At 39.3% G+C, this 25,742-nt stretch overlaps 1 protein-coding gene across 1 annotated transcript; it reads left to right on the top strand.

Annotated features, from left to right (window-relative positions):
• The first annotated feature begins 1,304 nt into the window (after positions 1-1,304).
• On the top strand, positions 1,305-24,922 carry C7 (complement C7). The gene is made up of 18 exons (XM_069001744.1): positions 1,305-1,429; positions 1,720-1,775; positions 2,514-2,589; positions 3,512-3,653; positions 4,455-4,596; positions 5,369-5,507; positions 6,167-6,289; positions 7,451-7,694; positions 8,338-8,451; positions 8,878-9,044; positions 10,056-10,284; positions 10,862-11,033; positions 11,401-11,488; positions 12,726-12,858; positions 13,649-13,840; positions 16,003-16,099; positions 21,097-21,281; positions 23,229-24,922. The coding sequence occupies exons 1-18, from the start codon at positions 1,424-1,426 to the stop codon at positions 23,414-23,416; spliced, it is 2,493 nt and encodes an 830-aa protein (XP_068857845.1). The 5' UTR covers positions 1,305-1,423; the 3' UTR covers positions 23,417-24,922.
• Positions 24,923-25,742: the final 820 nt, after the last annotated feature.

The following is a 25,742-nucleotide window of genomic DNA, read 5'->3' on the forward strand; positions in this document are numbered from 1 at the left end:
TCTTTTATATTTATTTGCATATTTTGTTTGGGACCAAATTAGAGTATATCTTGATCTTGAGGGTTATTATAGCTAATTATATACTTACAGAAAGTGAAATTGCTATCTAAGCCATTGAAACAGCTGACTGAAAAATCAAGACATATGTCTGGATAGATAAAATATTTTTGCAGTTCCTGGATTCTGGGACAGGTACTAAAGGTCTTAACTCTGTTCTAATAATTTCCCTTAAAGGCAAATGACCACTGTCAATATTACACAAATTGGTCATAAATTAAATAGGTGCATGAGGATTTTGATGAAAAGCAATCAAGTATGTACAGAAGTGTTGAAAGTCTGTGAATTACATTATCAAAGATATTCATAGTTGCTAAACCTGAAAAGTTCCAAAGACAGGCTCATCTAAATTGGCTCTGAGGAGTGGCCATAGGTATCCTCCACATGAATGGAGTAGTGTGACCCAAGATCTAGGCAACTCCTTAAGGAAAGCCGACCATGCCAACAGAGTTCAGGGCTTAGAACTCACTATGTTGTGATGCTATGACATGAAGCTTTTAGCTTTCTGAGGACTGTGTAAGCAGTTCAAAATTGGTGTAGTATCTGAGATCTAGTATATGTGGAACCTTCACATAGAGGTGCTACTTTTCCATGAGGGGTTTATCTGGGGTACTCTAGGATAAATGAAGGTAAATTTCCCCAGCAGTGGCATTTTCGTGCTGTTACTGCAATGGATCAGCTCTGAAAAGTGGAAAAAAAAAAAAATCAGAGGACATGGCAGGGTGAGGAAAGAGAAAATTAAGTGTTCTTACTTCTGTGTGAGTATCTCCACAAAAAACATGCAGAACCAGGCTAGAATTGACCAAAACTTGCATTCAGATCCATAACCTGATTTTCATGTGAAATCCAATACACAAAAATCAGCATGCCTGCAGAAGTGGAGAATGAAGATTTGTGCTTATAATGAAACCTTAGGAACATCAGCTTTATTCTAGAGCACCTCTTCCTGCTGCAGCTGTGAATTCGGCTGTGGTGTAGTGTATGTGGCCTGGGATCTCTCAGAAGTCTTGTTCAGGGGAAAGAAACTATGAGAGAGAAGATAAGGAAAAGATGATTCTTCTTGCAGTAAGTGCTCACAATTTTCTGCCAGCCCTAGTTAATATATCCAAGTCTTGATTTATATGTCTAAAAAATCCTGAGCAGCTCCCAAAGCAGGCTGTGTCCCTAGAGAGGACTAGATGGGTTAAGGTTAAAATTCCTTGGCAATATTCACCCCTTTTAAGGAAAGAACAGCAGAATAGCAAGGCAGAGCGAGAAGAGATGAACAGCAACAGACAGACTGACTGACTCCTTTGGCGTCCAAATTGAAAATGCTGGAAGTGCATTTTCCCTGGTAATTGCTGTATATCTGAGTATTTTGTCTAACATGAAGGTAAGACAATTGCTTACTTAATTTGTACTGATGAAGTGAATATGGAAAGTGCAGTGAAATATTAATTTATATGGAGAAATAGCTGAAAAAAGTAATTGGACAGCATTGCAAGAAAGAAGAAAAATAAATGAGAACTTGCACAACGAAGCTGAGAAAATCAGTGTGACATTCTCCTTTTGTTTCTTAAGCTGACTAGTGTATAGATTGCAGAAACCTTGAACAACTGCATGAGCTTAAAAAGGGAGGAAAAAGCAGAAAAGCAAAGTAAATTTGCTTTTACTTCTTTTCAGGTGCTGGGGATTTTTCTGTTGCTGGAAGTTTCAGGATTCTTTCCCATTTTTTCCAGGTGAAAATTTATTTAATAAATTGCATGCTGAAGGTTAAGCATGTATAATTGTGGTGCATGATGTGGGACAGAGCTTCAAGGGGTCATCAGGTATATTTCCTGGGAGAAATACACATTGTTTGGTGTCAGCTCTGCCTCTGCCACCAGTGGGGACAGCAGTGGGGCATTATGTTGTCCTTAAACTTCTACCCAGAGGAGTCAGCCAGCCTTGGGGAAGAGAGCGCACAGTGGTGGTGTCAGGCACAACAACCCATGACTGTGCAACAGCCCAGCTTACCCCAAGCCAGCCCCAGTCCCAGGGACAGGTCGAACCCCCGATGCCTCCCATGGAAACTGGCAGTTCTTTTGTTGCTGATCTTTAGGCTAGCTGGATGTGTCTAGTTTCTTCTTTTCGATGGCCAGAAAGCCCAAGCTGGGACTGATTTCATTCTTGCACATGAAAAGCAAATCGAAGTGGCTTTAAACCTGGTCATACCTCTAATTATTACTGAAGGTCTGCTTTGCCTTTTAGGAAAGTTTTGCACTCATGGTTATGGCTGGAAATCCCTGATGATTTTCCTTTCTCTTTTCCTTTGGATTTTTTGTTTTTGTTTGTTTGTGTTTGTTTGTGTTTGTTTTTGTTTGTTTTTGGTTGATTTTGGTTGATTTTGTTTGGTTTTGTTTGGTTTTGTTTGGTTTTTTTTTGTTTCATTTTTGTTTTTGGGTTTTTTTGCAATGCAAAAACCAATACTGGAGCAGCCCTTCATCTCCTGTCCATTGCCGCTGGAATTCTTTTGGCCCTTGGTCGGAGTGCAATGGCTGTACTCAAAAACAGGTATAGATGGACACATCTTTTCTGTATTCATAACCTCATAAGCATATACTTTTTTCTCCAGTAATTAACAAGCCACTCTATCATTAAAACTCCAAATCAGGTGCCAGACAAAAGCCCCAGCAGAACAAGAAGGCTGAAGACCAGAGAACTAAGAAGATAAATCCTCCAGTCTGTCCCAATATGTTTCCTTTCAAAGCTATGATGTTCATGTTGTAAAATAATTTGTGTTCCCTTTATTTTGGTGATAGTTTCAAAAAGCTCAGCTGAACTGTCTGGTAAACACAGATATTCCTTCACTGATGCTGTTTTGTGCTAATTCCACTGATTTTTCATTTCATGTCACAAGGGAAGAAAACTTGGTTGCAAAGTGTTACCTTCAATGAAAAGAAGTTGGTGATTTTTACACTGCAACTTTATTGATGTGCAAGACGCTTTTGATTTTCCTTCTCATTTACTTTGATGTTACATCAATTAAGGAGGGATTAGTCAAAATTAAAGATGTTCCATGAGACAGTGCTTACTTTTTTTAGAAACAAGATCTAGCCCACTTGATGTAAGATTTTATCATCCTCCTTAATGACATTGTTTACTTTGTAAAACTTGAGTTCATATCAGGCATGGTTAGTCCTATTAAAAATTAAAAAAACCACCTAAATTTCTTAGCAGCTTTCTCTTGCCCTCAGTTACATATTAGATTTTTGAACAAACCAAGACAAGCTCATGAACCAGTTTAAAGACCTTGTAGATAAAAGACTTGTCTTTCTATTAACTTGAGAGTTTGCTACTGTATTATGGTAATACCAGGTGTGGTTGTTCTTAGAAAAAATAGTAAATGTCTAGAGTAGTAGCATTGTCTTCACAGTAACAAACTATTCTGGCTTTGCATCAGGATTTTCTAAGATCTCCTTTGATTTGCATTCAGATTAGGAGACGGACAGTGGCAGTTTATGGCCAGTATGGAGGAAACCCCTGCTCTGGGGATGCCTTTGAAACAAGACAATGCACCCCCAGAAGGGGATGCCCAACGGAAGATGGCTGTGGTGATCGGTTCAGGTGTTTCTCAGGTACCGTCCAAGACCAGTTTCAGTATTTTCTGGTCATGAAATTAAGAAAATAATCTTGTTATCTTTCAACTTTAGTAAATGGGCAATGTATTTGCAGAATTCTTGATCTACAGATGAATTTGACTTAGGTGAATGTTCCCTTTGTTTCCAGCCTCAATTATGCATGTTTTTAATTTCATCTGGAGTACTGAAGAGCATTGAAGATAATATGCTGTAGCCCTGGTACCCTCTCTAACTCCATTCTGCCTTACTCGTTGGCCCCAGAGAAGAGGTTTTTTCATTATAAGAAAGTAGTTAAGGAATGCAACCTTAGATTGATGTCTCAAAGCTGTTCTAGGCTATTTCCAAACATGAAATGACCTGGATCATGGAAACTAATGCTCTGTAAAATGCATCCAAGCGGCTCCCATTACCTTCACAGAAGAGCACATTATCTCGTAGATAAGCATTTATCACAAAGGACCATGATAAACATGTTTTGGTGCTACTAGAGAGACAATCATAGTTAATCACAAGTGATTGGGTCAAAGGGTGAAAGCTTAGGAAGTAGATCTAGAAGTCAACTGTTTCACTGATATATCATAAGCCTTGAATGGCTATGGCTCTCTTGAGTGTGCTGTGCACTATTTCTTTATGTCCACATTTAATGTTCCACAAGCCCTCGTGGGCACAGGCTGTTCATCATGGGAGTGAATATGCTAATTAATGTAGTAGATTAATAGGACCTCTGCTTTGATTTTAGGTGATCTATTTTTAAACTAACAAACACTTCTTTCCTGATGCATGTTTGTTCTGATTTAGGTCAGTGCATTAGCAGATCCCTAGTGTGCAATGGCGATCAGGACTGTGAGGAGGATGGTGCAGATGAAGATCGATGTGAAGAGAAGAGAACTGTATGTGATATTGACAAAACACCTCTGAATTCAGAACTCACAGGAGCAGGGTAATGCTCTGTGCTGGGTTCAGTAGTACCAAAAGCACTTATATTTTGATGTGTTTGCAAGTTCTGGGTGTACAGATAGATTTCCTGGGCTTATGCTAAAACATCCCATATGCAAATGTTCAGTACAACTGCTTCCACCAAGCCAGTGGTTCAGTGCAGGATGAACAGGTCCTTTGACTTGAAGCACAGAATAAAGTTTTCAGTCTTTTGTTCCTGCTATTGAAAGACAGCTATTAAGATATGAAGTCAAGTTTCAACTAGTAACACGATCTTCAGCATGGAAAAAATGAGCCAGCAATTCTCATTCTTTTTGTTCATTGCTGTTGCATTTAGCACTCTAGATTCACATGGATTTCTGTTTATAAATCCCAACTGCAACCTGGCAAAATAATTGTTTTAAGTTTCTGTGGTGTTGCTTTATCACTTGTTATGCAATACACTTCAGATATAATAAAACCCCTCACATTTTGGAACGCATGCCCTGTTTTTTCTGTGTGGCAGCAGTTGTTCAAACACTAAAACTTAAAATCACTTGAGATAGATATGAATGTCTTAATCTATAGAGATAATGACGTGTTAATTTTTGTTGACAAATCAAGACCAACATTTCACTTTCAATGTTGTAACATGCTGTGCATACTGCAGTTCTGCATGTATAGAAATCTATCAGGCGATAACCCCTTGGTTAAATCAGCCTGTGATCATGATTGCAGCACTCAGTTATAATGGCTCTGTAATCTTTGTCTTAATGGCATACTTTTTCTTCTTGTAGCTTTGATATTATTATTGGTGAGACTAAAGGAAGAGTCATTCATACAAAAAGCTTTGGAGGGCAATGCAGAAAGGTTTTTAGCGGCGATAGGAGAGAATACTACAGGCTGAGTGAAAGTGTTCTCGCTTACAATTTTCAGGTATGTTTCCATTAAGCATAGCTTTGTATTTACGTCAGGATTAAAACTGGGAGAATGATACAAAGCTTACAGGGGCCCTTGGCAGGTACACTTCCCTAAACACAGCTCACTGACACCTGTACCCTCTCTGCAGTTGCTTATTATTTTTAAATACAAATTGGCGTATACCTTGCTGAAATAAAAAGAAAAAAAAGATTAATTCCCTAGATGTGATTTCTAAATCTCTCAGTTAGACTGAATGTAAAGCTAATCTCCTTACCAGAAGCAGTGGCCTGAAGCACCCTAAGAAATGCTTTGGGGGTGAAATACAGGGTTTTGCCATGCTTTGTGTAGATATTCCAGAGATGTTTTGTTTGAAGTCACTCTCTCAGTGATTTGGTTTGTCTCACGTTTATCAAAAGCATGCCAAACAATCCATAATGTACTTTACTTCATAGCGTAAATACTTGAGAGAGATATATATGTATATATCTATGAATGAATGCATTTCCAAGTTTTTCTGATAGCATGCAGTACTTTTTATGAAATCTAAAATGGATTCAGCCTGAAAAACATATCAGCTTATTTTGCATCAGTAAGGCCTTGCTCTACTCTCTAAGTTACCATTTTTAAATCCTACACAAAGCTCTTCATACAGACGTCTATCTTTCACCTTCTAGGTTAAAGTTCAGAATGATTTCAGTTATGAGTTTTTCAACAGCACCTGGTCTTATATGAAACGCGTAGATAGGTATGAAAATTCAAACAGATACAAACACACACAGAATGAAAATCTGCAAAAGGTATGTATAACTTGTCACTATAGCTTAGTATTTTGCATAAATATTTTCATCATTTTATTAATGTGTTTTTGTAGTGAGATGAAAATGTTTATTTTATAAAGACATTTTTGGCACAAAGTACATGACAGTAAATATCCCATAAAACCTTTAAAAAAAGATCACTGGTTTGTTTATCAATCCAGAAGAGTTGGCTGCTGTTTCTTCTTCCTCTGCCTTACCTATTTAGTAGTAATTTATTTATTTATTATCTGTTTTTCTCCCTATTTAAGGGAGAAATCATTGGCTTCTTGTCATAATTGATTCATCTTTTTTTTTTTTCAAGTGGTTTATTGTCCCCCTTTTTTTTTCTGCTACGTTTTGGTCAGTATCTTGGAGCAAAAAGATTGAAATAATTCTGTGGTTAAAATTAACTTATTTTATAATGCATTTTCCATTAGTAGAACTCCATTAAGAGAGATACCTGGTGTCTTTAACAGCCAGGATGTCACAGTGGTTAGGCCTTTAACTTATTTTAAAAGGAGCATTAGATAAATAATTTGAGAGTAATTTTCTATTATGAGGTACAACCTCTATCTTACAGCAAATAAAATCAAGTAAAAAATGTATGCATTTTATGCCACCCAAGCAGACACTAACAATGACATATTTTGAGACTCAGCATAACCAAGTTCAAAAGCACCTTTGAGAGTCAGAAGTGAACAGTACTGTATAGGGATATCCGATTTTATAATTAAGCAGCATCCTCAAAATGGCTAGAGCCCATTACAGCAAAAGGCTTACCTAGACAAAACAGTGCAAAGAACAAGTGTACTGCCTGTGATTTTCTTTCAGACGAAGCTTGTTAACTTTCTTCTGCCAGGCTTCTGATTCTGGAAGCCACCATTAGCTTTGAAGAGTGATAGTCTCCTTTCTACCTTGTCCTTATGCTAGTTTTTAAGTACACAGGAGGAAAAGAAAGATGTTGCAGCAATTATAAATAAAGTTCCAACCATATTTCATGACTTCAGGGTGTTCTTTTTGCATTTACAGTGTTGCTTAGACATATCTAACAGCTCTGTAAAGCTGTTGGTTAGTTGCCAACAGAATGTGTGTGCCATCTGGCTATTAGGAGCCACTCGGATAGTGACATGGAGCATGACTGATGGCTTTTCCTTCCCCCAGAGTAAGCAGCTGATGGTTGTTGAGAACAGTGTGGAAGTTGCTCAATTTATTAACAACCGCCCAGACTTTCTCACTCTTGCGGAGCCTTTCTGGAAGGAGCTGTTCAACCTTCCAGTCGTCTACGAGTACAGCGTCTACCGAAGACTTATTGAACATTTTGGGACACACTTCTTGCAGTCTGGGTCTCTGGGAGGACATTACAAAGTTATTTTTTATATGGATACTGACAAAATGAAAGCAGAAGGTAGAGTACTAGACTATTTGTTGCAGAAAGCAAAGTCAGAAATCAAGAATAAAAATTTATATGCATGTTTTTCCAGCTAATGTCTAAAATCAAGTAACAGACTTCTACAAGTTACCACATTCTCTTCATGGGCAAAAGAAAGAAGACTATAAAATGTGCTGAAACCATGGCATTTAATTCTAGATTCATGTTTGTGACATGCAGTGCTCTGGGTAGCAAAAATTTGATAGTCAGTTTAGGACCTTCTCAGGCTAAACTTGAATATAAATCTCAAACAGTAATAAAGCTTAAAGGTTACATGGAGATGAAGGTTGGGTAAAAAACTGTGTAAACCAGAAGAAATTCCAAGCAGAACAAACACCAGTGATACTTATAATGGCAATCAGTTGGTGCAGTGCTGTAAGGGACTGCTGAGAAAATAAATGATGCTGTAAACTGTTCCCAAATACACCTCACACCTCTGTGCCTTCATCCATACGTTTCAGCAATGTGGGGATCTTCCCACAGCACACAAATGCTAGTTAGTTACCTTCTAGTTTAAGTGTAGTACTTCATGACCTCTCTAGCCAGAGGGAAACTTGGAAATGAATCCAACAAACTTTCTGTGTACAGTATTGTTAATGGATGGATGGATTATCTGCAGGTGTCAGCATAACAGACTTGTACAAGTGTACCTCATCAGGCTGGAATGCACTCATTGTGAGAAAGAAGAAAAAGGAATGCACCAAACTAGATGAACTTCTACGGACTTCTTCAGGTAAATGTTCAAAAGTGACTCACACAGTTGTCATGTATCCATCTGTCATCTCATCCTAAATAGCTGTCAAAATGAGGAGCAGGTGCTGATAACTTTGTTGAATTCTCTCCTAACATGCTGAACTCAGAGATCAAGTGTCTGGCTTAAAAGGCTCTCCAGCAGTTGTCAATTATTGCTAATGCTTTCCCACTAAATAGCACTTTCCTGGACACTCTAAGTTAGAGCTGCCAACACACCTGCAAAAACAGATACCTCCTATATATGACCTGTGCAGGAGCTCTTGATCCAGGCACAGGTGGTTGGTTAAACTGCACCAGTGAATTCTTTCACTACTTGCTAACAGAGTTTTTGTGTGTACTGTTTCTATTTCCATTTGTAAACATAGCAATACCTATACTTTGTGTGTTTCCTATCCTGAATCTGCAGGAAGCAGTGGTAATAAAATTAAAGGAGACCCTTACATTGAAGGAGGAAGCCCAGGTGCTGTTGCTGGCCTTAGTTATCTAGACCTGGATAATCCTGCTGGGAACAGTCGGATGTACACCTTGTGGGCTGCATCAGTGACAGACTATCCCAGAGTAATTAAAAAAAAGGTAAGGCTATTTTCCTGAAGCAGAGGTGAGCAGATGGGATCACCTCAAGGGGAAAAATTACTAAGCTACAGCTGGTGATTAATCATACCATGGTCTACACTCATTCTGTTTTCATATCATTTTGTAAAAAAGCAAACTGCTCAGGAAGAAAATGTTGCAAAGCCAGTATGATCAGATGCATCAGAAATCTAAGTCCATTGACAGGTCAATACCAGCCATCAGTGCATTTAGTGGAGTTCTGGTTAGAAATAGAGGGTCACATTAGCATTGGAGAAAGACCAGATTTGAGATAGCCCCTTTCCTGAAACGCATATGGGCATGTCTGTGTGACTTCCACTTCACTTGCCAACTTCTGCATATCCCTTTTATCTCTCCACCTCCACTCTGCATCCAGAAGTTTAGCATAACTGGAGATTCTCCAGCTCAGACACTTCAGAGCTGGCCATGGCCCTATTCACTGCTACTTTGTCTATGTCCCTTTTGGGAACTGCCCACATACTCAAGAATGGTATAAATCCCAAATATTTCTGTTAGGAAGTTTTCAGCTAAATGTAAAAGCATATAATATCATGAAATAGTCAATTTAAAGGCAAAATATTTCCAATTTTTGTTACCTTTGATCACTGTTCAATTAAATGCCATAGTGGGCTCTTTAAATGTCCTTTTTTTTTATGCTGGGAACAGCTGGGTGAGAATTCAGGTTACTGTACATTAGTGGTCTGTGCTGTACTTTTATGTCAACTGTATTCTCATAGCTCAAATATGTTTAAACGTGACTGATATACCAGTAGCTTTAAAGGATGCTTTTAAGCAGAACTGCCTTTTCATAAAAAGGCTAATATTAAATACCAACATATGATTTTAGCTAATTAGCAAATTACAGCATCTAATATGCTAACTCCCATGTGCAGAAGCATATGTCACAAATTATTTTGCATGATGAAATGTGCTTATAAACTCTTATATTCCAGTCATAACTATTTAATATGCTTGTTTCCCTACTCTGTGTAGCTAACACCATTGTATGAGCTGGTAAAGGAAGTGCCCTGTTCCTCAGTCAAAAAGCATTACCTAAAACAAGCCATTGAAGAATATATGGCTGAAAATGATCCCTGCAAATGTCAGCCTTGCCAGAACGGTGGTGAGATGGCTGTGGAAGGAACACAGTGTGTATGTTACTGCAAGCCTTACACCTTTGGAGCAGCTTGTGAGCTGGGAGCTCTTGTACAAGATCAGCCAGGTCAGCACTCTTTAAAGCTGGGAGTTTAGAAGTGGCAAAATGTGCTCTCCTGCTTCCAGAGTCTGTCTGTCCCACTGCATACCCGTGCAGTGGCTGCTAGGGTGAGATATCACTGCAAACAAACAGCATGGGGTGGGTCACGCCAAGCCTGAGTCTTTTTTTTTAGCATGTCTAAACAGTCCTTAGCAAAGAGCTCCTTTTATTATCAGTGTTAAATACAGTGGACAATACTAACTGCTTAATGCAACCATCTGTAAGTAAGTACATATCCTAAATTAGTTGTCAATGATTTAAAAAATTTTACCTTTTATTTTTGTAGTTAGTAGTAGGTGATAGCTGGTTTTATATTCTCTCATGATCCGATAATATATAGCCTCTGTTAAACTGTGTAAAAGTTGGGGGAAGATGGAAGATTAGATTATTGCAATCTGGAATTTTCTATAAAGGCACAGTTGGGGTCATCACTAACTTTGAACAGCCTGTGCCTTTAAACCACTCAAAGAAAATGGTTTAAACAGAGAGTGGTTTAAGGAGAGTGGTTTTGGCATAAAACCAAATATTCCCAAATGTTGCACAGGTGTTGTTGATGGACAGTGGAGCTGCTGGTCTTCCTGGAGTCCTTGTTCAGCGGGAAGAAAATCTAGGAGTCGAACCTGCAACAACCCATCCCCGCGTGGTGGTGGGAAGGCCTGCCTGGGAGAGCAGCATGAAAGCAGAGCATGCGAAGATGAAGAGTTGCAGCATCTTCGGTAAGCAATAAAAAACACTTGGGGCACAACTGCTGAAAGACTTAAAAATTTGTTTCAGAGGGGTGCATAAACTATCGAATTCAAGGAGATCACTTACTGAGCTTTAATATTTAAGTTGAAAGAAAATGAAATTCAGAAGCTGTGAATGTCATACAAGATAAGGCTAGAAAATGAGGTAGAAGCCAGTAAACTTGACAGCATTCTATTTACCGCTCTCTTGGATAAGCTAGCAGTGCCTGATTTCAATATAATCATGATGTAAATGTATGCATAATAGTCTTGAAAATGGGCTTCACTGGGAGGTGTAGCATTTTGAAAGGAAAGAAGACTAAATTCAAACTAAACTGTACTTTTGTTTGCTTCATAGCTTGATTGAACCACACTGTTTTGATTTATCCATAAATCCTACAGAATTTTGTTCACCTCCTCCTCTCTTAGAAAATGGATTTGTTCAAGTAAGTTACTTCTACTGCTCTGTTATCTGTTCTATACCTACCTGCAATGTCTTTTGTATTGTTAATATAGATGTTCACTTGCAAATTTGTATTTCTCTTGGTAAGCTTGGTATCCGGCCTACTATATAGCAGCTCTTGCAGCATTTTTCACTGTACATGACAGTATCCAAAACTTGATACTAAAAATTGGATAAAACCAAAAAAGCCCCACCTCCAAAACCAGAAAAAACTCTTTGCTTTTCTGGACCATGGTACCTACAGAGAAAAGTCATCTACTTTTCCTTTATTCCATATATGTATTAAAAATTTGCTGAGCCACATGGATTACATATAAAATCACAGCAAACTAGAGAGAAAAAAATGCTCAGTCATCCAGGAAGTCCATAACAAAATTATAAACAGATTTTAGGAATCTTCTCTCTGTAACTCACTATTCCACTTTCTTGTTCCCTGGTGAAACGAAGTCCTGGTAACATACTTGGGTCACCACAGCTTAGGCCTATTTAACGAGGGGAGCTAAATTCCTCCCTTGGAGGAATGGATTATGCCTTCTTCATGTTATCAGGCTGTCATAAGTCTCTTTGCTCAATAAATAGATAAAAGGATTAGTTAAAAATCCATTAGTTGCCTCTGCACAACTGCAACCTGAGGCAAAATCCAAAATTTTGCCCTTCCTCTTTTGCTAGTGATTTTTTTTTTTTTTTTGGTAATCAGTAGTTGTCTCCAATATTGATATTTTTGGTTCACAGACCAAAGGTAATCCTGAAATTCATGGAGTAGTCTTAATTTTTCATAAGATCTCTCCTTCGAAGACAGTAGGATATAAAATGAGAAAAGCCTGTGTTTTCAAGTCCATCATGTTAACTTTTAGAAATCTGATAACATGCCGTCCTAAATATTGGCAAAGCCATATACTCTCCACTGCTCTCCCCACAGCCCAAGGCTGTTCAAGATCTTATCCTGCCCTGCTAATGCTTGATAACAGCCATATTTGCAGTTTGTTTATACACCGTCAAGAGAGCACTAACTAGAGTTCCATGCCCCTTTTGATCACATTTAGTGATTTGATAACCAGGATTGCCCCCAATATTCCAGACTCTCTGATCAGTGCATTGTAGAATAGCAATAATACTTCTCACTGTCCTCAGCTACCGAGTTCTGGAATCCAAGGGAATTCAGTGCTGCTGGTAGTTCTTATATTTTATATCCAAAATTTCACCTGTTTATTGTCTTTCAGAATGCTGAAAACTCCTACCCTGTTGGGAAAAGCATTGTTTATGCATGCAAACATGGATATTCTCTTGTTGGTGAACCTGTTGCTAAGTGTGGCAGTAATTTACAGTGGCAAGTTGGAGAGAGATATTGCCAGGGTATGTCTAACTGATTCTTGTTTTGAAATACAATTCCATTGCTGAATTCCAGTGGAACATCTCAGAACATTTGCTTTCCAACTAAAATGGGGGAAAAGACACCCCTTTTTCTTAGTATTTCTTAGTTCCCTAGACATAATCAGGTCTAAATTGACTTTTATTGTGAATCCAGATGTTGTAATGCTGAAGTAGAAACACACCCATAAAGTCTAGTTTTAAGGAAGGCTGAAACTGAGGGAGACTAAATTCCAGCCCAGCACTTACTTTCTGTGGAAACAAACACTGTTGCTTACTTCAGTGCTAGGGCTATATGCAAGAACCATGAGAATTTTCAGCACTGCAGTTCAACAGGATCCTTTCCTCCTTGCAGGCAGGACTGACTGCCCACAAATGCCACTCCACACTGTTTAAAGGCCATCACCGTGTGTACCAGAACATGGTCTCCCTGTGTGGGAGACCCCTGTAGGGTTCCATATGTATGATGTCCCTCTACTAGGAAGCTATTGCCTAGTAGGGACCCTGAACAGAAACATGGGTCCTAAGGACAGGAAAGCCCTCATACAGCTAGAGCTGCACCTGCAGGCAGTAGGAGAAGATACTGTGATGGTGTCCTTAGTTTTGCATGTTTGACTGGTGTGATGAGTTAATATCCTGACTGGTATGTTTCTGCAGGAATGTCAGCTAACCTCACCATTCCATTTGTTAAGCAATTTTGGAAAAGATAAAATACATGACTGCTTTATGTAATCCACTGATTTACTGTGGCTATCTCAAATGCTTCAATCCATAGAAACTGCATGTCTCCTGCCTGACCTGGAGGGGGGTTTGCAAGGAGAGCCATGGAAACCTGTGTACGAGATCGGTGAGAGAATAGCTCTGTCTTGTCCACATGGCATGCACTTGGAAGGGGCACACTCCATTTTGTGTGAGCCCAGCCTCAAGTGGTCTCCTGATGTGAAGACTATCCAGTGCAAGAGACCAGGTAAGCCACTGCAGTCCTCAAGTACAATGCAGGAGTTTCTCTCCTGGAGATTCTTTCCAACTAAGCTTTATATAGTTTAGATATTGACAGAGCTATTGCTGAAAGAGTGATAGAGAAGCCATACTTACATCACCAGCAAGAAGCACAGAAAACATGGGGGTGTGTTTTCTGTGGTCTGTTCAAACAAAATGCCTGAAGGCATTTCATTGAAATTTTGTTAAGGCTTTTGCTTCCCACTTCCCTATTGCTATCGAGTGTTGTCACTATTTTAAGAGATTGCCTGGGATTTATGCTGTCTATTCTGCCACCCAAATATGTTTCACTTTTCACACGTTGTATAACACCACCACCATATGAACTACACCTTAAGAGTTTTTCTATCTAGAAACTGTTCAGAGCACCAGAGCCTCTTGTGACAGAGAAAGAGAGGTCTGGGTGACTCCTTTTGCTGACCTGGCAGTCAGACAGCTGATATGAAATAAATATCCAGGAACTGGAAGCAATGGGAAAAGGCTGCTTTAAGTTCATGATGTTGGCTGTTTAAGCTCTGGTTTGATACGGGCAGGCAGTGACAGAAAGGGAATGGGCTATAGCTTTGAGCAACTCTGTCTAAATCATCTTTTCCAACTGTGGAAGACAAACAAGAACTGCTCTTGAGCACTGCTGTGATGCTGATCAGTGACACAGAGGCACCCAAGCAGCTTCAGCTTGTACTTCAAGCCTGCTACATCTTCTCCTGAGGTCCCAGATGTTCTTGTACACCTGGGGGGACCCTTGACTGGGGACAACAGCCACTGCTGAGGGAGGCTAGGCACATCTGCATTTCTTGTCTGCCCTCTCCTTATCAGCCAATGCTGCTGACATTGCCTCACCTGCAGAAAGAGGAAGGTGACAGTCAGGCTTAGACTTTAAAAGTCAACAGTCCTGTGAGATTCCTGGTGTGAGTCATCTGCTGTCATAAACACATCAACAGGAAGTGTAGTGATTTTGGAAGGAATAGCATAGCTGTACCTAAATGACTCGCTGCTGCTAAACTGCCAGAGTAGCAGTGCTGAACTGCTGTTACCAGTTACTTAGGCTTAGCCTTAGTGACTGATTTTCATTTGGTCTTTGGTTCTTTTGCTAACATCATGTTCTCAAATTCCAGCAATAATTGGGAAGTTTCAAATTCTCCCTTCAGAAAGAAACAGCTTGTGCTTGGCTGTATGGGAGCATTATATTAGTATAAACAATAAAAGGACAACAATTGGATTCATAACAATTAAACACTCAAGGAGTATAAGATAAGAAGGGTAAAAATTACGAAGATAAGTATACACAGACACAGTGGCATACATATGTTTGGATGGGAGTATTTAGTCCCTATGCAACCAACTACTGGAGAGATGAAGAAAATGCAGTGATTTTTGGTGAAAATTTCCCCTCTGAATCTTTAAGGGACATACTTTTTTAAGAAAGGCAACAATCTAGAGTACTAAATTTTCATGTTAGTAGACACAATCTAAAAAAAAATCAGGATTAAACCTCCTCAGAAATGGTGTCCATATGGATTTAGCAAAGTCTTGCTGTTAACATGCTACAAAAACCTACAGAGAGATGTTTAGCAAAATTTAGAGTACAGCTCTCTGCTTAAAGAATGGTACATCTGCAAGGATGAAAATTTCCCAAGAATTACTATTATTTTCATTTTTAAAGTTGTTACAAAGGGAGGATTGGTGATGGAACTCATAGTTTTCATTATCATCAGTGTGTAAAGATATTTGGGTTACTTCGGGGTTTGGATCCTTAGCTTTTTTAGCAACAGCAGTGAAGTCAATGACTCTGAAACCTAATGACAAAACTGTCCCCAGCTATGATTCAGCAGTGCTAAATTTGGCAGAAACAAATAACTGCTGCAGAAATGAGATAAATGTTTAAGCTTTAACATAGTACCTGTCTTTCCATATGTCTGGTGACCCATGGATAAATTACTGAACAGTAACTTTGCAAGGGGTATCATATCTTTTTAATACTGTTGATTATTTCCCTGTAACTTTTAATGACCATGTAGGATGTGACTTTATCATGACTGTGTAATTCAGTGTCTTTTAAACTCAACTGATAATTTCAGAGTAGACCCTTGTTTTTCTGATCCTTGATATCACTGTGTTCTTCTACTTCAGTGCCCAGTGTGAAACCAGAAGTAACAGAGCCTAAATGTCAGCCATGGGAGAAAGTACATCAGTCACAATGTGTGTGCAAAATGCCCTATGAGTGTGGGTAAGTGCAGGCTCAATTTGGCAATTAGATTCTAACTTTATTCAAGACCAATTACATTTCCTATGTCTTCAGTCCATAACAGAGGAGAAAGCTTTACTTTTATGAGAAGGAGACGTTGTACTTGGTTTGCTTTACAGCTCAATCAGTGTCCTGTTCATCATTTACCTGCCTTGTCAGAACTGTCAGTGGGTTTTATCAGTGATGGAATTTGTTGGATGACAAAGGTGAAGGCATAATTTCACTTGATCTGTGAAGTAGATGGAAAAAAATAAAATTATATTTTCAAGATTTAGAGGACTGAGAAAAAGTTAAAACAGAGGCCCTTGGGACACAAACCATCAAAGCAATAAGCTAGTGAAATAAAGCAGATTTCTTTTTACTGCTGAGAGATGAGGGGGTTATGAAAGGCACAGTAATCTAATTTCATCTCATATTTACACAGCAGTTTTCATAGACCAGTCACGTCACTTTTCCTGGCCTCATAACTTGCAGATTAGAGTTTGCTATTTCCTGTTTGATCTAAGCCTATATTCTGCAATAAGCAATGCAGAAGAAATAATGTAGGGAAATGAGTAAGTATCTCAGTTCCTTGTGAAACACAAAAGTAAGAGAACCAAAACAGCAGTAACAGTGGAAGACACTTGAGACCAAGTGGCACTGATGGCCAGATGTGCCACCAGCATCTGGGCTGGTCTGCATAGACTGGATGACATCTCGTATCAAGTCACTCCTATTAAGTGGGTGTGAGCTCTAGATATGAAATCTGGCCAGGTTTATGTGACTGAGCTGAGTAGTTTGGAAGCTTCAGGATAACAGACCAAATTTGTCTTACCCATGTGTAGTAGGAGGAAGAAACTTTGATGTTGTCTCAAGTGATTTCAAGGTAGCAGAACTTGCCATGGAGCGTGTGTACTTTCCAGAAGGCACATAGACCAAGAGTGCTCTGCATGATGACTCTGATTTTAAGACAAAATTAGCACTCTTTGAACACCTCAAAATTAAAATTGGTGAGCTTAGTTCAGATGCAGATACACTGGGTAGCTCCCTAGGGTCTGAGGCCATTGTCTTGCATGCAAAGTGCCAGGTTTGTAATAATTCTGCAATATAAAACTATTCCTATCCTTAAACACCTAAATATTTTACATAGCCTGGTCCTGCTCTTTTTCTCTTGATACTTATTTAAAAAGGGCTGCAAACCCAATTCTGGTTTATGTATGTGTTGAGGTCAGTTACACAGAATACAAGGGGAGTCACAGAGCTAGGGAAGGCCTTGGGCAGAGTCACAATAACCTTGGAAGTTAAATGAACTACATTTAGTTATGCATTGAAGCTTCATTTGTAATTAATCTACTACTCCCGTGTTTCTATTTTTTATAATTATCTTCACAATGGCAAGAATATAGATAACCATCATTCCTTTTACCTGATGCCATTGTTTCACTGTTTTGAAATAATGCCTCTTATGATAGAAGGGTAAATCATAAGCTGTCAAAGTAGGCTAATCTTCCAGCCTGTTGTTAAGGCTATAAGAGTAAAGCATGTAAGCAGATCTTGGTCTAACCCCTCCTCAGAGAGCAGAATTAACTTGCTTTGTTGTGGCAGTGACTTTGAGCAGCAGCCTCTTCTTTGAAGAGAGCTTGGAGCAAGAAGAGTTCATGTGGGAATTCAGGAACAGCATGGTTTCAGGCCTGTCCTCCATCCTTTCACTTTCCAAGAGACTAGCAACAGAGACTGCCCAGAACAGCACAAGAACCCTAGAACTGGCTGATAATTTGTCCCTCATGGATGCCTTAGGCTGCATCTGTCCTCATCAGTGACAGCAAGGGAATGATCCCTGGCACCAGAGCTGCTAAATTGCTATAGCAGTTCCTGGTAGACCTCTGACAAGGACCAGTTCCTGGATAATTCCCAGGCACAGCTCAGGAGTGACTAAGATCAGAGACCATTCTGGTCTGATGCAGTCCCCATCTTCTGAGGAAAGAGGGACACCACTGCTCTGTGTAAATTGTCCCCAGCACATGGAAGGGGCCAGAGTACAGTGTGTTAATACAGATGTAACCTCAGCCTCCAGTAGCTAAGAACTATCTCCACAGTGAAACATGAGATTTGATAATTTTTAAGTACTATCTCCTCTTTTTTTTCTCCAAATGTATTTGCATAGCATCTATGTCTCCCCTGAGAGTTCTTGGGCTGCGTTATATTAAAATTTTTCATCTCAAATATAGTTCCAGGAAGTTAAAATCATTCCCAGCATGATGAATTTTTCACTTCACCAGAAGTTTCCTACCTCTTATTGCAGGTGAAAGGGAGAGAAGGTATTTATGGACTTAACAGATATTAGATAATTTCTCAAAATATGTGCTTTAGGAAAATATTGTTCTCATTCTTAACCTTATTTTTTCAGGTAAAAAGTATTTAATTTCTCACATTCACTTTACACAAGGATTATTCCTTGTCTCAAATAATTTTTATTGCACTGTTGGGATGTTGCCAGCCGTGGGAAATACACTTTCTCAGCAATGAGTGCAAATTATTAATTTATCTTATGAGTGCAGATTCTCCATCCTTTTTCTTACGCATCTTAACATGTTGATTTCCACTGTGTTTCTTCTGCTGACCCAGCTATAGCAAATATGTAAACCACTCTCAAGATAGTATGAGGCATTGAACTCTAGTGAGAGTTTGGCAACATGGTCCATGAACTCCTGGGCTCAAACTTTGGCAGCTGGTTAAATCAGCTCCCTTTCCTCTTTTGGGTGTTGCTAATGTGGTGCAAAGCAGACAGATTGTTGAAAAGGTCTGATCTTAATATTTTTAGGTAAATTAAGCTATCTTCTCTGCAAGATTTTGACCTTAAGACTCAGATATTGAGATTTATCACTTAGGCAAGTAAAGAAGAAATCTGAACAATTTGAAATATAATTTAGAAATTTATTTACAGATTAGTTGCTTTCCCCAGAACACACTTTGTTCTTTAAAATTTAAGATGATGTATAAACAGGGAGTTTTTCTTATACTTCTGTCTGTAAATATAACTTTCACATAAAAATCAGAGCTCCACTATTTAGAGGCTATGCAGCCAGATGACCAAACAGTACAATGCATACAAGTGGACCTGTTTCCTTTATCAGGTGCCTGGTGGTATATATTCCTTGGTCTGTCCTCTTGTACCTCAGAAGAAGAGGGTTAACCTCATTCTTTATGTTAAGAAAAAAGGATTAAGGAAAATTCATGCAACAAACTTTACTAGGTATTTTGTAGCTGGCATTTTGACCCAGCACAGCACTTTAGGGACCTGTTGTGGTTGAGGATGCTAACTTAAGTGGGAGATATAATACAATTAATAAAAATATTTGGGCAAAAGTAGATACACCAAACTTTTCAGGCTCAGCTAATGAAGTCCACACAGTATTTTAAGTACCTTAAAGATGCACTGTGTTACAGGTATCTTAAAATTTCAGTAAAGCCAGCTCTTTTAAATGGCTTCAAAATCATCTTTCTAAGAACCATTCCCAAAACTTGGAGAAGGCTGTTTTCCTTTGTGCCTTTTTTATAGATCAAAATCCACTTCCTATTTCAAAGGGAAAAAAGAAAAAAAAAAAGAAAACTAAAAAAGAAAAAAAAAAAAAGGAAAGAAAAGAAAAGTTACCTTAATGCTTTGACATTAAGTCAGCAAGATTTGAGTTATGGTCTTCTTACTAGACTTCCATCTTCCAAATTCCTCTTCCGTTCTCCTACAGGCGTTACCCTCCCCTTCAGTCAGCCTCATGAAGCTCATTAGGGCCATTTGTCTCTACCTCATAAACCTCTTCTCCCCACCAAACACCTGTTTAGCTGAGGTTGATGTTCAGAACTGGCCTATTAGACACCAAAGGTTTCAGTGTGAATGTTTGTGAGCTCAAAATGAGGTGCTGTGCTGAAAATTAGGCTAAGAGGCTGAATTTCAAAGCTCTTCATCACCTGGGAGCCTATCTCTGCCCTCTGGTACTCTATGAAGCCCCTTACCCATGTCTGTAAAGTGCATCCAGGAGAGCACAGGCATGCTCTGTTCCAGGTAGTCACTCTTTTGTTCATTCCACACAAATGCTGCTGATTGCATTGAGAACAAGTGGAGAAGCTAGGAGTTCGAGATTAAAACTCAGAAGTAATGGAAAGGGTTTTTTTTCCTCCCCTCCTACACTTGGAACATGAAACACAAATAATGACAACTTCCTGGAATTGAAGTAATGGAAGGGTTTTATTCCTCCCCTCCTACACTTTAGACCATGAAGCACAAATGATGGCAACTTCCTGGAACTGTCCCCAAAGCAAACACCATTTAAGGTTGTCCAAGAATTGTTATTACGAGTTTTAAAAGCTCATTTATGTGGGTGTTAAAGCTCTATCCACATTTCAAGAAATAAGCAATTTTTCTGGGTAATTTTTTTTCATAAAATTTCTGTGGAGATGTATGTGTGTTTCCAAAAATATCTTGGTTTCTGATGGTCAATTATAAGGTATTATTTAGTAAAAGCTGAGCGTTTTAAAGGACAGCAGAATAAAAATCTTAACGTATATTTGAACACTTTAAAATTAAGAAATACTTATAAAATATTTTAATATATGTACATGTTTGTATATGTCATATATGTATAAGAAGTGTTTTCTGTATATGTACTTATATTCATGCATGTGTCATAAATTAGGGAATAATTGAGATCTGAAATATTTTTAACTAAAGTCTCTCTCACTGCTGCTGAGGACAATGGCAAAAAGACAGTAATATCCCTGTCCTTCAGATGGGACAGATCTTGACTCGGCTGAGGTGCAGCATCCTGTGGAAAAGGAAGAAGTCTGGACTGTCCACATGTCTTGATTTCTTTGCTGCACTCAGGATGTACCTAAAGGAACAGAGAAGTTGGAACTGGACTCTGAGTGTTTTCCACTCCCTCAGCTCTTTTTAAGAGTTACCAAGATAAAGCACATTTAAATAGTGCAATTCCTGCTTTTGTTTTCAGTCCTTCCCTGGACACCTGCGCTACAGATCAAAGAACCAAGAGAAACATGCCTTTAACTGTTTGCAAGATGCATGCCTTGGAGTGCATGGGCAAAAAATACTCTCTGACTGATGCAGAAAACTGCAAAATACCCCAGGCAGCTGAAATACCATGTGGATCGTGCCGTTCATGGGAAAAATGCAATGGTAAGAGATTCTTCACAATTGTAAGCAAAATTGTTCATATAACTAAAAGGAAATCTTTATCCTCAGTTACACATCAGCAGTTGGGCAACTGGTCTGTCCTGGTACAGCAGCTACAGTCCCTCACAGAAGTACCAGGCACTGCTAAGCTGGTTCAAACCATCATCCAGTGTTTGGTGTCCAAACATGGCAGGAATCTTTCACCCTGGAAAAGAAAACCCTGCAGGATATTGTAAAAAAATGTGCTGTATGCAGGGAAAGCTTATTCCTAGTCCCTGTTAATCTTCCTTTTGGTCCACTTTCTCCTTTGGGTGAAAACCCTGCCCTACTCTTTTTCACTGTATTTCCCTGTTTAGATTCCTTAAAACAGCAATTGCAGGAATCCTTATTGCCTGCAGGAGTAACTAATCCTTTCCTGAAATTTGCCAAGCAGTCTCCCCAGCAGGATCCTGTGGCTACAAATTAAAAATCTTACTGTATGCTAGCTAGGAAAGCCACTTACTGTTGTACTTCACTGTCTATCCCCAGTTTCTCATATAATGATTAAAGGTGAGGTCTCTTCCCTCAGAGGAAATAGTTCCTGTTTTTTGTAACCTGTCTGCAGTGGAAGTTTTCAAATTCCCTGATTTATTTTCCTTAAGTGTCTTACGCTACATTGCATTTAATGGAGGGTTGCCAGGAATGGGAAGATGAAGTAATAAATTCGGGTTTTAGAAGTGCCCAAGCTAGAGGCACAGTTACTGTCATAATTTGAAAATAAAAAGGATTACTAGATAGGAGTTCATCTGTTTTGTCTAGCTGGGTTGAACAGATAAAAATAATAACAACAACAACAAGAAGAAAAAAATCAAAACTGTCTGGAGCTTTAGCAAAGACAAACACAGGCAAAAAAAACCGCATACAACACCAAAAAAAGACACAGTTATGAAAATTAAATATCAGGTGGAATCTTCTTACCTGATTGTCACTGATACAGTTGCACACATTATTTATAGGGGTAGATCATTTGATTGAAACTGTCTTTATGAAAATATAGATACCACTTGTAAGGGTTTGCATGATCAGTTTGTTAGTGTTCAAAGGCAGATTTCTCATCTTACAAGTTATCTGAGCTCTAGAGTAGTAGATACATGACCAGTTCAAGCAGTAACATCAGAGAAGCCTTTGAGTACAGCATCTGAGGCACCTTAAGCAAGTTTTTACCACAAGCACAATCAACCTCTCCAAGCAGAGGAAGCCCCAGCAGTGCATGATTTGTTACCACTTCTAGTTTTTTCACTGAGCCTGAATGTCAGCTAATGTTACTGAAAGAATTAGGGAATTAGGTTAGGGGAATAATGATAGAATTACAGAACTCTTTGGGTTGGAAGGGACCTGTAAAGATCCTCTAGTCCAATCCCCCTGCAATCACCCAGGGCATCTTCAACTAGACCAGGTTGCTCAGAGCCCCATCCAAGCTGGTCTTGAATGTTTCCAGGGATGGGGCATTCACCATCTCTCTGGCCAACCTGATCCTGTGTTTCACCACCTTCATCCTAAAAAATTCTTCTTTGTATCTAGTCCAAATATGGTCTCCTTTAGATTAAAACCATTACCCCTTGTCATAGCATTGCAGGCCCTATTGAAATGTCTGTCCCTATTTTTCCTATAAGCCTGCTTTAGGTACTGGAAGGTGCTGTAAGGTCTCCCCAAAGCCTTCTCTTATCCAGGCTGAACAACCCCAACTCTCTCAGTCAGTCTCTGTAGGAGAGGTGCTCCAGCCCTCTGATCATCTTTGTGTTTGCCTGAGATTCTGCTCCAACTGGTCCATGTCTTTCTTGTGAAAGCTGAACAGACTCCCAGAAAATTGCTTTCAGTCTTATAGTTTCCTGGAAACATTTTAGTCTGTGTGGGGTTTTTTTGACGACTTGGATGCTATCCTGAGTGTTTTTCCTCTGTGCTTTTGTTTAGTGCCATCCAGCGTCTGTGTTTGTGATGAAGATGGGCTGTGTGAGGAGGGAGGTGTCCAGGTCTGTGTTGAAGTGAGTGGCTCTGGTGCTCGTCGGACCATGACCGAGTGCGAAGTTGGGCTGCTCAGGTGCCGCGGGGAGACTGTCACCCTTGTCAGCATCAGGCCCTGCGACACACAGAGTAAATAAGATATGTTACACTTTATTTTGCTTATTGCTGGGGGATATGTCAAAATGTGTCAGCTCTTGGGCAGGACATACTTTGAACCTTGCTCTGCCAAATGTGAGCTCTGCTGTGAAATCCACTGCAGCTGATGAGACTGTGCATCTGGTCAGCTCTGAATCAAGGCCTGAGGCTCTTCATTAGACAGAGATGCACTTGCCACTACTGCTCACAGCAGAGCTCTTGCTTAGGCACCAGCCTTACCACCGGCAGATTTACTTCATATTTCCATCAGAATTAAAAAAATATTGCTGAAGTGCAATTGCCAAAATAGCTATTATAGTGATGGATTACCATGTCTGACATCATAAATATGTTTTTCTTAAAGCCACAGAAACATATGCTTGCACTGAGTAGATTTAGATTAGCAAAACATACAGACTCAGCTTTACAGTGGAAGAGGTATGATTCTTCTCTTTTAATAAAACAGCTTCTTTCTACCATGCACTACTCAGTTGAGCAAACAATCTGCACACAGCTGAACCTGTTGTTGAGCCTGATGCACTTAAAGGTCAAAACAATGTGCATTAGTAGTAAAGCCACATTAAAGCAATGAGAATACATCTATGCTTGCAGCTTCTCATATACAGAACCACTTCATGAAAAATCACCATTTTACACTGTCATTATTACTGTGAGCTACGCTTGTAAGCACAGGTAACTCAGTTGCGTTTGTCACATGTATTTATGTTTGTGCCAAGACTGGTTTCCTTAAAGGCCGTTGCACAAAGAGGGCTTCTGCCTTAGCAAAACTTTCTCAAAGGCAGCTATTAGGGAAAACACATCTTTACAGCAATGAAGATATTCTGCATGCAGTCCCCTTGGAGATACCATTGGATAATCTTCGAAGACTATTCCTGAATAAAAGAGGTGTCCTACACTCTTTCCTTACATAGCTAAGCATTCTCGCTGGTATAGCTGGGCAGTGACATCTTTGCTTACATATTGCAAGTCCATTCTGTTAGCCATGCTGGCAGTCCCATCCCTTCTGACTATTCTTGGATGCAAACAAGGGCAAAGGGCTGGATAGCAAGTGGATGTTCAGCCAAGTGCAGTACTACCAGCATGTATGGTATGTATGTATGCTTTTACAGCAACAGATTTTATTTCTTACTGTCAGTAATATAGTAAGATTAAATATCTCTTTTGATTATCATGTTTCTACTAGTAGCTTTCTTGCATAAACCTTACCCACAGCTGGAAAAGCTCTGCTTTCTGTGATGCTGGCAATGAGGAGTAAGCCAGAACAAGAGTGGCTTTCCTTGGAGTGTCTCTCTGTGGGGGTAGCCATGTTGAAGGGGAAGGTTGTCACACACTAACTGAAAGGATCTCCTGACATTTATGACCGTTATGCTGTCTGGAAAATAGTGGTGGGTGGTGGGGTTTGGGTTTTTTTCCTTTTTGAGCAAATAATAAATTTTTGTGAATGGCACACAGATGACAATAAGTAGAATAAAATCCAAATAAATTTATCAGCTATTTTCTCCTTATTATTTGCCCCGGAGTAGCACGTAATAGTTTGTAGAGCACCCAGATGTTTGTTTACTTGATTAGTCTTAAGTCTCTTGTCTACAATTTCTAACCTTTTTCTTGTGGCATTTGGCACAACATGTGATTGGACCATGAGCCCACTGGGTAACAATAGCTTCTATAGCTGCTGAAGGCAAGAAAAAAATCACCTGGAAATTTCCTGATAGATAGCACAGAAATAATAGCGACTTGGTGATTCATGTCTTCAAACATAGGGAAATGTGGAAAACCGGCACAGAGCCTCAAGAAACGTTGAGAATTCCTGTTCCAAAAAATAATAAAGTTACCTGATAATCATCTCAATACATCAGCAGGAACAGCTCTCTGTGTCCATAAAATAAATTAGTCTGAGATAAGGCAGCCAAAATATTAATGAAGGCTGCATTTCAGATGCTTCATTCAGTCCCTGACATCTCTGTTTATCTGACCCATCTAAATCTTTGCAAGGATCCTTTTTGTCTCCTTTTTCTTTCTAAGTACCCACTCCATCTTTTCCCCTCCTACTTCTCAGCCCAGTCAGCCCCTTCTCTGTAGACTCCTCACAGACACATTCCCTCCTCCTGCCAGTCTGCAGGTGTCCAGCAAGGATCTGCTCCTCTTCCTGCTGTGATACCACACTCCTTTCCCTGCCTGACTTGTGAATTCCCTGCCCCATTAGGGGTGTTTCAGTTCTGTCACCCCTCCTGAAAACCTGAGTGTGTCTTACAGCATTTTAGAATAGACATTATGGGCTTTTTTGCTTTAGTATTTTTTTTTAGCCAA

This window comes from Aphelocoma coerulescens (genome assembly GCF_041296385.1).
Source record: "Aphelocoma coerulescens isolate FSJ_1873_10779 chromosome Z unlocalized genomic scaffold, UR_Acoe_1.0 ChrZ, whole genome shotgun sequence".
NCBI lineage: Eukaryota > Metazoa > Chordata > Aves > Passeriformes > Corvidae > Aphelocoma > Aphelocoma coerulescens.